Genomic DNA, 14,324 nt, shown 5'->3' with positions numbered 1-14,324 from the left:
ATGTGAGTTTAATGGCAGTTTAGTGTTGCTACCCTAAACTGCCACTGTTTTCCAAGTAGGAAATGCTTCTCAAAAAGAGATAATATTTCAGGTATTTGCCATTTTCTGCAGAAAATACCATACTTTTTAGGGAATCATTTGCCTATTTGGAATGTTTCATGTAGGCCTTATACCATCTGATCTGGTGACTTGTCAAAAAACTTATGTAGATCAAGTCTGCAGATAATGGCCTCTATTTTTCGCGACTGTCTAGAAATGTTCAGATATTTCAGGCCAGGGGTTCAGATATTTACATCCAAAGGTAAATGACACAATAATTACTCTTTTAATTGTTATGCACGAGGAGGTGCAATGAGAAAGGGAAATAAGTGCCTTAAGCATTGCCATGAGCAACAGGTTCTTTGGCGTGTTTATTCAACCAGTAATCATTTAATAGTTTTTTTCAGGTTCAGAGTTACAAGTTAAATGTTTTCCAAAGCTTATACCTAACTAGCTTTTTCCTAGATCTCTTTATTCTTTATTTAAAAAAAAAACTTTATTACAGGTGCGTGCTACCACACCAGGCTAATTATTTATTTTTGTAGAGACGGGGTCTTGCCATGTTGGTCAGGCTGGTCTCTAACTCCTGGGCTCAAGTGATCCTCCTGCTTTGACCTTCCAAAGTGCTGGTATTACAGGTGGGAGCCACTGTGCCTGGATGCTTTATTCTTTCAATATATACTTTAACACCTTTTCATTAATAATAATACCTAAAGAAATGAGTGACCAGAGCTGATACCTTTTTCTGAGAAGAGAGTCCCATATTGACCCTTCATTGCATATCGCCCTTCTTTCCTGCTAAGGCATCCCTCTACCCCCAGTCTCCTCTTTCACACATGCGGGACAGGCCCCCACCCCTAGCTGCCTGAATCCTGGCCATCTTGGTGGTATAGCCATCCCAGAACTCTTTCCTCCAGTACCCAACTACTCTGAGAGGACCATGGTTTTTCCTCTCCTGCAGGTGCAAAATAGTAGGGTTGTTATTAATTTACTCCTACCCATCACATTCCTGCCACATGTATTCATCTCATCCTGTTCCTCTGAATCCAGATGCAGTTTCTTCATCACCATTGATCCAAATCCAAATCCTACTTTTGTTCATTCTGTTCAATTCAACTTAGTTCACTACCTTTGAATTTCCTTGCCACTTGGGTACAGTCTGAATATGCTACCTTAAAATTTTCTCATTGTTCCATTGGTCTCCGCATTAGATTCAAAGTTGTCAAGGCAAAGATAAAAATTTGAATATTTTTCTAACCCTATTGAACGCTTACCTTCAGTGAGCTGCTTGTTTGCTTTTCCTCCCTTCCAAATGGAGATGACAGTACTGTCCACTTTAGCCTGTGAAGGGTTTCTATATTTTAAAAAAACTTTATTACAGGTGTGTGCCACCTGTAATAAATCAAATAGCATATGCAAGTAGCCTTTATAAACTGAGAGGGGGGCTATTTCAAGGGCAGTGAAGTTATTCTAGTTGATACCTTAAAACTATGTCAACATTTTGGGTGGCCAAAGGGGGCAGATCACCTGAGGTCAGGAGTTCAAGACTAGCCTGCCCAACATGGTGAAACCCCATCTCTACTAAGAATATAAAAAGTTACCTGGGTGTGGTGGCGCATGGCTGTAGTCCTAACTACTCAGGGGTCTGAGGCAAGAGAATCGCTTGAACCTGGGAGACAGAGGTTGCAGTGAGCTGAGATGGTGCCACTGTACTCTAGCCTAGGCAGCAGAGTGAGACTCTGTCTCCAAAAAAAAAAAAATTGCTGAAGTTTTATGTGTACAGTTTGCTACAGGATGGACACATTTTATGCAACTTAACACTGAAAAGTCCAGTCAATTATTTGGCTATATGGAAATATACTTGGAAACATTTCTAAGTAACATTTCTGCAATGAAGATTTATAACATTTAAAGTTAGAAGTTATTTCCAGATACAGGTACACTAAAAATACCTAGATGGAAGGCCAAGGTGGGCAGATTACTTGAGGCCAGGAGTTCGAGACCAGCCTGGCCAACATGGAGAAACCCTTCCTCTACTACAAAGACAAATATTAGCTGACCTTGGTGGCACACTCCCATAATCTCAGTTACTCAGGAGGCTGATACAGAAGAATCACTTGACCATAGGAGGTAGAGGTTTCATTGAGCTGAGATTGCACCATTGCATTCCAATCTGGGGGATGAAGTGACACTCTCTCAAAAAAAGAAAAAGAAAAAGAAAAAAAATCTATATAGTATATCAACTGCTAATCAGAAGTTATAGACCACCACAATTTTCCTTTTTATACTTATCTGTGTTTCTAAACCGCTCTACAATAAACTTATACTAGTTTTATAACTCGACAAAAAATTAAGCGAAAACACGATTCATCCACTATATTCCAACTCTGAGAACACTGTCTTCTATTAAATCACCATTAAACAGTGAGCAAAGCTTTAAAATTTGAAAATTTTAAAAAGTGTTGTTATAGGCTTTTCTCATGTTTCTAGTAATTAGCTAAAACGTTTTTGTGGTTCTCTGTTACAGCAAAGCAAATTAACTTACTTGTGTCTAGCTTGGATAGAGCAAATCACGTAAAATGCACTGAAGCATAAATAAACACCAGTGCAATACATCAGAATACTCTATCTTTGGGATCTATTTTATCACTTACATTCTAGTTTTGGACACTGTGTGGAAATGCCCTGACTGCAAAAAGAGGGATATTTGGCAAAACGGGGGATCTTCAGACCATCCTTTGCCTTGCATGTGCCAAAGAAGACATCACCTACTCTGGTGCTTTAAATGGTGACATCTATGTCTGGAAAGGGCTCAATTTAGTCCGCACCATTCAAGGAGCACATAGTGTGAGTATTACCACGTGGAAATCTGTGGGTGATTTACTAAATAAGGTAAGACCACGAATCCCTCCCGGTATTTTTCCCTTGTGCTTTAGAATCAGAGGACCCTGCTGAACACTCCCCACTTGTGATAATTTCCTAAATTATATTTGCTCACTTAAAGGAAAATATATTTCAAAAGCATATACAGTGATTAGCCCTCACCTTAATTATTAATTGCTTGATTTGTGTTAATCATCCACAGTAGTTTGACGGAACATTAGAACTAGTTAATCATCAGATTCATCTTATAGGCACTTCTCAGACTTCAGTCTGCCCATCATTTTCTGGGGGATCATGTTAAAATGTAGATTCTGGCTCCGTAGGTCTGGGATGATGTCACTGCTGCTCATCAATGGCCCATAATTTGAACAGGAAAGGTGTAGGTAACTATTACTCTTACATTGGTTGGTAGGGTAGATTTTCCTTATTCTTCATGTTGAAGTGCAGTGTGTTACCTCCACATCAGTGTCATGAGCTCTTAAGATACAGTCAGAAACCATTGATAACTGCATATCTTCTGGTGGTCTGCTCTGTAAGAACAAGGACAAACTTCTTACCACTCTGCTCTCTTTTGACACATATGAAAATGTCAACAAAAGATTGTTGTATCTACAGATGATGAAATTGTCCCTACAAATGGGAGGGTGATGTAAAAGGTAAAGCCTATCATAGTGAATGGAAATGGGGTAAAGATGTTATTGGAAACAAACCTTTAGCTTGTCACCTCCAGATTGATTCCCTATACCTTTAATATCAGGAAGAGTTTAAGCAACTCTTAGAAAGAGCTATGACATTTCAGATCTTTCACTGTATTTTGCAGATGAATTTTCTTAGCTTTACTAATTATGAAACAGTTCTTAAGAGGTCAGTATTTGTCCTCATTCATAAAAGCAGCTGCCTTAGTAACCTAATTTTTCTTTTTATACTAAATCTTATGTCAACATTATATTCTTGCAGCACTTTTGAACAAACCAAATAAAGTATTTTCCTGTGGAAGAGCATCTTTAAATTATAAAACTATTTCCCATGTTAAAAAAAAATCTTCAAATGATGCTTAACAAGCTAACACAAATACTATTTACATTTTCAATTAGGTTCAAGTGATACCTTTGTGAGCTCACTGAGTTAAATTTCAGGCACTTTTGTGCCTATAAAAGTGTTTTTTTCTAGCCTCATATCACTAGTTAATTGTTTTAGGCAGCAACTTACATGAGACACCTCCATAGTTGTCTTTTCTCTATAAGGGCCACTTATCACATAAAAGAATTTATGATTACCATATCTGCATTAATTATATATTTTAAAAAATTAAGTGCCATCTTTTTAGTAGTGGTAAGAGTACTTGAGCTCGTTTGCTTTATTACATTTTTTTAATGTAGCTGAGATGAACAGTATTATGAATGGCTTCTTGGTCCATTGTCAGCATTTCAGTAGAGAACAAGGGGGGTTTATTTTTGTTTTTGCCTTGTTATGTTTTAAAATTCACATTCAACTGTATTCATCATACTTAGGATGGTTGCAGCATTGAGAATTACCTATTTTAATCAACAGGCTGGAATCTTTAGCATGTATGTGTGTGAAGAAGGCTTTGCCACTGGTGGGCGAGATGGGTGTATACGACTATGGGACACTGATTTCAAATCAATAACCAAAATTGATCTCAGGGAGACAGAACAAGGATATAAAGGTAATATATTTATTAAGCTTACCTGTACCTCTGGATGTGAAATACACTGTGAAATTCTATATTCATATTTGTTTCTCTGTACCCTATTTTTAAAAGGCAGTTTATGCAAATATATTGAAGATCAAAACTATGTTCAAAGTAAATGGATATCCATTTTCCTAATTTGCACAAATGCATCTGTTTGTGAACCAGCAATTTCTGTAGCCAAAACAAGCATTCTGTTGAAATTGCTGAGGTTTCAGGCGATGGGATTGTCAGTGACAAAGCTGAGAAGTTCTGGATGAGTTGGTTACCATAAAAGTGAATGTGCCCAGCCTCTGAAAACAAATGAGAGGAGAAATAAGACCAATTTTTTTTTAAATAGCATTAAAGTAGTAGATACTACAGTAGGGATTAAGAGCAGGGGCTCAGAGTCACATGGCATGGGTTCACATTTGTTTTACCTGTGAGAGAGTTAAGAAATTGAATGTCAGTCTCGAACTGGGGGCATCTATTTCCCCATCTGTAAAATGGAGATAATACTAGCACCACCTCCCATAGTTGCATGAGGATTAACTATACTTGCAAAATGCTTAGAATGAGGACTAAATACACTTGCAAAGTACACTTAGCACTCAAATTGTTAGCTACTCTCACAGTATATAGGGTGTATGTATCAGAATAGAATACATCTTTAAAAATTCTCATAGGCCTGTTACCTTTTGGCACATAAAGAGTTTGCGGCTGAGAGAGATTAAATAGGAAAATGTAAATCGGAAAGACAAGCAGAAGTCCTAGCGCTGCTAACACGCTAAGCACAGGTTGGGAGGTTCTGTTGGCTCCCACAGGTGCTCTCCTGCAGCCAGTGCCAGGGCAAGGGGATGCGGGACTGTAAGCCATGGGGTCTGCAGGATGAAAACTTACCCATTGTTCTTGTGAAGGGGAGTCTTTTTCAGTGCTGAGGTGAGGGAGAACTTTCCTGAGCATCTTTTAAAGAAGACCCTGTGACATAAGGCTCAAAGTCCTCAACAGGCCTGAAACGAGCTGTTTCTCATGGGTTGTTCCTCATGAAGCCCCTTGCTGGTGTAACCTGATGGCGGTGCTGCCACAGAGGGTTGTTCCATAGTTCAAATCATGTGGCAGTGTGCAGTGCTCTCTGCTGGCCTTGGGTAGATTTCAGAGAACTGGGAGAAGATAGCGTAAAGTGCGTATCCTTCAGGCCATCCTTAAATAGTGTTGTTTGCAGTGAAACTTTTCTAAGTTGAGCAACAGGGAAGTGAGCTGGATATTGTACTTCCTGTTAATACCTGGAGGCCAGCTGCTATAGGTATCTGTGAAATACAAAAATGTACATTTAAGTCAACAAATCCAGCGTTGGACTGCTGTCTTCTCATTGGAGGCTCAGGATGCTGGTGTGCATACATTTCTGAGTGCTTGGCACAGAGGGTGGCATGGGGAGTTGTAGAATTTGGCGTCTGCCTCCATGTAGGGACAAGGAGATGATCAAAGTCCTTGACTTCTCTGCCATAGAGGATGGGCCAGTGAAACTTGATCCAGAAAGAATATATCAAACAGATACAAGCAGGCAGGTACCCATGAGAGCAATGTGTTTTTTTAAAAAAAAATGTATAGTAGCCAAAAATGTTTGACCCTGAACCATGAAACTTCTTGGTGTATCTTTCAAGGTAAACCAGAACCCAAAACATGTACTTTGAGAGCGGAGTCAACTTGCCAGGTGGGATTAGTGACCATAAACTGCCTAAATGTGGGGGAGCGCCAGCCAGAATTGACGGCTCTTTTTTTGGCAGTCACTCCATTTAACACTTCCAAAACTTGTATCACATAATTAAGGCATAAGTTTTAAAGCATGGGGATCAGGGAAGAAGCCATGGGTTTACCCTGCTGTGCTTTTCTGCCCAATACTGAGTCCTTGAGCCAGGCTGTCTTCGGAGAGAGTTCAGGGACCAGCCCTGAATGAGGATCTCTGTAACGAGGTGTTGTACTGATGATATCAACTCCATAGCCAGCTCCCATCCACAGAGTCAGGACAGTCAGGGATGCCCTCCATCATACATCAGTCTGAGATTCCCACCCTACCTTTGCCAAGATGAAAGCAGATCTGGGTGGTACACAGTGGTCACTGGGAACCTGAAACTTGCCTGCACGTCATAGGATGTGCCCTGTTGCTGCCTGGGTTTGGCATGCATTTCAGATGGCTTACTAATAAGGCAGTAGCCGGCATTTTGTGGGGACAGACTGCTTTTAAAGGATGGTATGGATCGTGTTACAGTTAGAATCCAAGGGAGTTATGAGAGAGGGCCTGGGGGCTGGGACGGAGCTCCTAGAAGAGTGAAGAGGGCACTGCTCAGCTCGCCGGCCCCACAGTGTGGGTGCTTCAGTTGACGTCTTCACTTTTAGAATTGCTGCTGACTACCAGTACTCTGTATTGCTTAGTATTTCACTTTAAACCGATGATATATATTTTTAAAACTTCTCTTTAAACTTAGTAATATTTGTGAAATGAGTTTAATATGCTGGGGTTTTATTTTTGCCCATGGAGCACTCACCTAAAATTATTCATCCCCTCAACCCACCTTGGGCAACAGTGTCACTAAAGGCCACTGTATATCATCAAGCATCAAAAGAGATGCTGGCCTTCATTCTAGCCCTCAGTGAAAAAACAATATACATGTAATATCAAAAGAAGAAAAGCCTCCTGGTCTGAATTACTGGTAACAACCAAAGTCTGGCCCACCCATTGCTCCCAGCTCAGGGAGTTCTTGAGCCTGTGTGGACAGGGCCATGCGGGGAAACTTGCTGTGAATCACCCTCTATGGTACTCTGTCGCACTCAGCCAGGCCTCAGTGCTATCATTCCACTGAAGCAAGGAAGGAGGATGTTGAGTTCCAGAGCTACCTTCCACAGCTCGGAATAGGGGGAAGACTCTCAGAACTGGCCCTCCTATGGCCTCGGAGGCCAGCTGCTTGGGCCATCCTGTGATGCGACAGCCTCTCGAAGGCTCATGGAGGAGTTCCCAAAGCCAAAGTGAGGTAGAAGACCCAGCACAAGTATAGGAATTAAAATACATAGGATTTGAGCAGATAAAAGTAATCAAAAAGTAAATCACTTTCTGGCCTATTTCGGCCAGGAATCTATTTACTTCCCCTTCAGCCAGGCAATACCATAGCCTTAGTCCTTTGAGCATTAGCAGAGAGCTGAGCAAAGAAAAGGGAAGGAAAGAGGGTGGGAAAAGAACAAAAGAAAGCAGAGTAGACAAGACAGTCAGGTGTTCTCACCCCTTGCCACTCCCTCCCCGCTTCCCTCAAAGAAGGCTCAGCCTTCTGCTCCACTTCTCTTTTCCTCAAACAAACCAAGTATATTTGAAAGGAACAGATTTGGTCAGAGCAGTGTTAGACTTCCTTGTCCTCAGTTTGGACATGAAGCTTCCTCGGTCTGAGTTTGGACATAACAGTTTTATTTTATAAGAACTATCTTGATATAAATGAGCTTTCTTCTGTATCTTTGCTATTTGTGAAACAGTGGCACTCAAATTTATTTCCATGGAAATACAGTGATTTCTCTTCTTATTCAAACAGCCAAATTGTTTTCTAAACAAATTTAGCAAGAGAATTAATCATGGCCATGGCCCAGTTCCCATGACATGGTATAGATAATTTCCTATGTTCTATAAATTTAAAAGTATTAGCGAAAGTTAAGAAACTGCTTCAGCAAAGTCTCAGGATATAAAATCAATGTGCAAAAATCACAAGCATTCCTATACACCAATAACAGACTTAAAGAGAGCCAAATCAAGAATGAACCGCCATTCACAATTGCTCCAAAAAAAAAAAAAACAAACCCTAGGAATACAACTTACAAGGAATGTAAGGGACCTCTTCAAGGAAAACTACAAACCACTGCTCAACAAAATAGGAGAGGACACAAACAAATGGAGAAACATTCCATGTTCATGGTTAGGAAGAATCAATATCGTGAAAATGGCTATACTGCCCAAAGTAATTTACAGAATCAATGCTATCCCCATCCAGCTACCATTGACTTTCTTCACAGAACTGGAAAAAAAACACCATGAACTTCATATGGACCAAAAGAGAGCCCGCATAGCCAAGTCAATTCTTTTTTTTTTGCCAATCAGTTTGAGCTTATGAGGTTGCTCAGGTTAGCCTTGAACTCATGACCTCGCCTTCGCAAGCGCCATGACCTCTGGCAGGAGCCACTTTGGACCCCGCCAAGTCAATTCTAAGCAAAAAGAACACAGCGAGAGGCATCACACTACTGGACTTCAAACTATACTACAAAGCTACAGTAATCAAAACAGCATGGTACTGGTACCAAAACAGAGATATAGACCAATGAAACAGAACAGAGGCATCGGAGCCAACACAACATAACTATAACCAAACAATCTTTGATAAACCTGATAAAAACAAGCAATGGGGAAAGGATTCCCTGTTTAATAAATGGTGTTGGGAAAACTGGCTAGCCATGTGCAAAAAGCAGAAACTGGACCCCTTCCTGACACCTTACACTAAAATTAACTCCAGATGTACTAAAGACTTAAACATAAGACCTGGCACCATAAAAACCCTAGAAGAAAATCTAGGCAAAACCATTCAGGACATAGGAGTAGGCAAGGACTTCATGACTAAAACACCAAAAGCATCGGCAACAAAAGCCAAAATAGACAAATGGGACCTAATCAAACTCCACAGCTTCTGCACGGCAAAAGAAACAGTCACTAGAGTGAATTGGCAACCAACAGAATGGGAAAAAATTTTTGCAGTTTACCCATCCAACAAAGGGCTGATATCCAGAATTTACAAAGAACTCAAACAGATTTACAGGAAAAAAACAAACAAGCCCATTCAAAAATGGGCAAAGGATATGAACAGACACTTTACAAAAGAAGACATACATGAGGCCAACAAACATATGAAAAAATGCTCATCATCACTGGTCATTACAGAGATGCAAATCAAAACCACACTGAGATACCATCTCACACCAGTTAGAATGGTGATTAAAAAATCTGGAGACAACAGATGCTGGAGAGGATGTGGAGAAATAGGAACACTTTTACACTGTTGGTGGGAGTGTAAATTATTTCAACCATTGTGGAAGACGACAGTGTGGTGATTCCTCAAGGCCTTAGAAATAGAAATTCCATTTCACCCAGCAATCCCTTTCTGGGTATATATCCAAAGGACTATAAATCGTTCTACTATAAGGACACATGCACACAAATGTTCATTGCAGCACTGTTTACAATAGCAAAGACCTGGAACCAACCCAAATGCCCATTGATGATAGACTGGACTGGGAAAATGTGGCACATATACACAATGGAATATTATGCAGCAATCAAAAATGATGAGTTCGTGTCCTTTGTAGGGACATGGATGAATCTGGAAAACATCATTCTCAGCAAACTGACACAAGAACAGAAAATGAAATACCGCATATTCTCACTCATAGGCGGGTGATGAAAAATGAGAACACATGGACACAGGGAAGGGGATACTACACACTGGGGTCTATTGGGGGGAAAAGGGGAGGGACAGCGGGGCAGGGGGAGCTGGGGAGGGATAGCCTGGGGAGAAATGCCAAATGTGAACGGGAGGAAGGCAGCAAAACACACTGCCATGTGTGTACCTATGCAACTATCTTGCATGTTCTGAACATGTACCCCAAAACCTAAAATGCAATAAAAAAAAAAAGAAAAAAAAAAACTGCTGCTCCCTAGTGTTGGGAATCTGAGGGTATTACCTAGTGTGCTAACTGTAAAGACTTCTGTTCTCCTCCTGTAGACATCTGGAAGATTTACATAAGGAATCTGACAATTTCCAAGTTGTTTAATGCAAATCTTTGTAAGATTTGCATATATTTGCATCTTCTAATAACTATTAACTGTTAGCCATCTAAAAGTTTTTAAATGAACTAAGATGGATACTAACCTCAGAAAAAAAAATGATATGGCTTTATAAAAAGTGACATTATTAATCAATTCTCATACATCTTTGTAGTAGCTTGAGCTAATTAGGACACTTGACTTCCAGTAAAAACAATTAACCCCACATTAGGTTGACTGTGAATCAGCTTAGAGATGGGTCAATTCACATCAAAAAGAATCGGTTAGGGTCAGATCTGACTCTCGGGGCTCCCTCCCTTCTCCCCAAGGCTTAGTCAAAGAAAATCTCCCTCACATGAGGGAGAGGCCCATCCCTCGGTGAAGGGAATTGTAGAGTTTTCTTCGCATCGGTGACTTGTACATGTTTTGTGAGTTACTGGATTTTTGCTGATGGTGCAAACAAGTTTCTCTAGCAACATGCAATCTAATTCACCCAGGATACTTCATCTGCAATTCTGATAAGCCAAAAAGTTCAGAATATTGGAAGATTTAAAAAATAACTAATTTGGCAGGAAAGCTTGACCTGATAGAAGGCTGTTGGGTGTTTTTCTACATTTCATTATAGAAATTGGTAATCTCAAGGTGCTGCCCCAGTTCCTGCTGGATACATTACAAGTCCAAAATGCAAATTTTTCTGAATGCCAAAATGCACCTGGCTCCATAGGATTTCAGCTGTATGGGATGGTTGTCCTTTAATAGACATCTTAGTGAATGTAAAATTCTGGAATTTTCATTCACTGGATGTAAGCATAAATGGGGGGACCTCCCTCACTTCATGGATGAGTAGAATGAGGCCCAGGGTCATTTGCATCAAGCTAAGTGTAGGATGAGGGCACTCACATCTCACACTAACCTTTATGACAGTGCATGCTGAGTGTGATTACTTTTAAAACACATTGATGATCTGGGTAAAATAATGAAGCTTAAATAGCTTGTAGTGGTGGCAAGAAAAGCCAAAATGAGTTCTTAAAGTCCATCAACCAAAATGAATTACTTTTAGAATAATAAAACACTTTGAGTTAACGGTTATAAATGATTATGTCTAAAGGAATCCAGTAATTATTCACACAGTATAAGATATATTATTATTTGTCCTCTCAATAAACATCTGTTAAACATCTAAGTGCCAGACACATGCCTAGGAACTAACTGAATAGGAAGCTCTGAAAAGTAGACTTCAGTCAGGACTACATTTTAGGCGTGGGGGGAGGTGGGGGAGAGGTGTGGTTTTTTATTTTGTTTGTTTTGTTAACTGCCAACACACACTGTTGCTGTGTCTAGTGGACTACAAACTCCAAATCCAGAAAGATCCTGTGTTAGGTGAATCACTGAGCAAGAATTGGAGGTTGAATTTCCAGGACACAAGATGCCCTGCTTAGACTTTTCACCATCTCCACTGCCCCTTTCCTGATCTGGGCCACCACCATCTTTCACACATATACTGCAGTTGCTTTGTAACTTACCTACCTGCTTCAACCACCATCCTCTGCACAGCAGCTAGGACTCTTTGAACTTTATGTGAGCCAGACCACATTATTGCTTTCCTCAAAACCCCGCAGTGATTCACTTTACCCAGAGTGAAAGTCCTTATGGCAGCCCAGCACCCCTCCCTGTTGCTCTGAAAGCTCTTTTTTCCCCCTCTGCCCTCCCAGTCTTCTCCCTCTGACTGTGACACTCTTGGCTAGAATCTGTATAACTACTTCCTTCCTCTCCTTCAAACCTTCGCTCAAATAAAGCCTGTCCTGATGACCACTTCTAGAATTGTAGCTCATTCTGCCTCCACCACTCCAAGCATTCCAAATCCATGTTTCCCAGGTCTACCTTTCACCTTGTAACTTACAGTATAATTTCTGTGTTACATTCTTGGCTGTTGTCTGTTTCCACAAGGGTGAGGATCTTTGTTCACTGATGCCTCCCACCCACTTAGGATGTGCCTGGTGTGTGCTGGAGTGCTGGAAGTAGCTGTCAGGTGAATGAAGAGTGTGTCATGGGGCTGGAGTGTGGAGCCTTGTGGAGGAGTGCAAGTGACAGGGATGTGGAAGGAACAGATAACTTGGTTTCTCTGTGTCAGCCAGTGTCATGCAAGCTTGCACTCCAAGGTCCAGCTACAGGAGGTCTTGGAGGTTTAGGGAGTCACATGATATGGTCAGATCTCCACTTAGTTCTGCCAGAGAGCAGACTGGGGTGGAGTAGGATCAGAGGTGGGAGCCCAGGTTATTCTTCCCACTGTTCATATTTATTACTGGGTTTATTCCTTAGAGTAGAGCGATGGTCACATACTATAGCAGATCTCACCCAGGAGTGATGTTTGGACACTTGGCATTGTCTGGAGACAGTTTTGATTGTCACAACTACAGGGTTGTTACTGGCATATGTGACAGAGGCCAGGGATGCTGCTAAAAGTATTAGAGTGGACAGGATAGCCCCACAGCAAAGAATTACCTGGCCCTAAATATTGATAGTGTTGTTCACAAGAACCCTTGCAGAGAACATCCAAAAGACCAAATCTCAAACCTGAGAACACCCTTGTTTACAATGGCAAAATAAGCACATCCTATTCTCCGGTCCTGCAGGTGGTTCCATTACTCACCTCTTGCCTCTGTCGCCACTCTCCCTGTGTGCCTGCCACTTTTCTTTGGGCATGCCCTTCAGCCTCACTGTTCTGCTGAGAAGGTGGAGGAACACTGCAGAGGCATGTGGCACAGGAGCTAGAGACAGATTTGCAGCCAGGAGACATGGTGGCGTTGTGTGCTCAGGTTCCACATGTGTCAGATAGAGGGCAGCCAGCCTGGCTTGCTGTGTAGTAATTCCGCTGTAAATACCCCTCCTGAGCCAGCCTTATGTAAAAACTAGCCTGGGTGGGTTCCCTCCCCAGGTGGGAGACCATGGGCTCAACTGTGTGCTCTGATGTCTCACTAGGCTTTGTGGATCTTTCACAGTTCCTGTGGCTATACAGTTTTGGATCCTGTGAAGTGGGTTTTGAAATAAGCAGAGATTTTGTAAAAAGAAACCTTCCCTATGAATCCTGCTGGAGATTCTCAGGCAGGGAGCCTTTGTGAACGGGAGAAGCAGGTCATAGGCAGTCTGCACTGAGGATGACCTGCAGCCCAGCCCTGCCACTGACTTCTCTGTTTAGGGCCAGTGCTGAATGCCCACTCTGTGGTGCATACTCTACACACAGGATCCCATTTAATCATCAGATTCCCCTAGGGGGTGCCATGGCAGGGAGGCGTCTCAGGCCGAGATCCGGGTGGTCACACAGGGCTCGTGCTCAGAAGGGCCTTGCGGTTGGTTGCATGCTTTGCTGTCAATTCCTTGGAATTCTTAATCATTTTTTAGCAAGGGGCCCCACGCTTCTGTTTTGTACTAGGCTCCAAAATCATCTGTTTATGAATCCTGGGGAGATGCATGTCTTCCCTCCTGCATTTCTTTCACATTTCCAAACTCTGTCGCCAGCGTTACCCTTAGAACATCAGAAACCCCTGCAAGGCCCAGAGTGCCTGTGCCCAGGCTCCAGGCTCCCTAGGTGACCTCAGCCACCCCCTCCTGAGGGGCTGCAAAGGCAGGGGGCTTTGAAGGTCTCTGCTGTCTTTTCCACACCCTCTCCCAATACTCCCTCTTAAGAGGGTGAAATTACTTTCTCTCCCTCTTACTCTTATTACCTTTTGCTGCTCTCACTCAAGGCACTCCTTGTATTGCATTCTTAAAGAGGTTACATTTACAGGAGCAGCCGTGACCTTGTCTTGTTTCATCTTTGGTACCATGTCCTGGGCATACATTCACAGAGATGGGAAATAACTTTGTGGG

General features: G+C 41.7%; 1 protein-coding gene across 4 annotated transcripts in view; it reads left to right on the top strand.

The window, feature by feature from the left end:
• The window catches only part of EML6 (EMAP like 6), a 275,731-nt gene that overhangs the window by 120,319 nt on the left and 141,088 nt on the right, over window positions 1-14,324 (top strand). For all 4 annotated transcript variants that reach the window (XR_013526605.1, XM_035272567.3, XM_078349319.1 and 1 more), the window contains 2 exons: window positions 2,701-2,886; window positions 4,474-4,609. Coding sequence is in view for 3 of the 4 variants with exons in the window: in XM_035272567.3 (XP_035128458.1) it covers window positions 2,701-2,886; window positions 4,474-4,609 (322 nt within the window). In the remaining variant the exon portion in view is untranslated. The remainder of the gene's footprint in view (window positions 1-2,700; window positions 2,887-4,473; window positions 4,610-14,324) is intronic.

This window comes from Callithrix jacchus, chromosome 14 (assembly GCF_049354715.1).
Source record: "Callithrix jacchus isolate 240 chromosome 14, calJac240_pri, whole genome shotgun sequence".
Taxonomy (NCBI): domain Eukaryota; kingdom Metazoa; phylum Chordata; class Mammalia; order Primates; family Cebidae; genus Callithrix; species Callithrix jacchus.
This window is presented reverse-complemented; position numbering and strand designations above follow the sequence as displayed.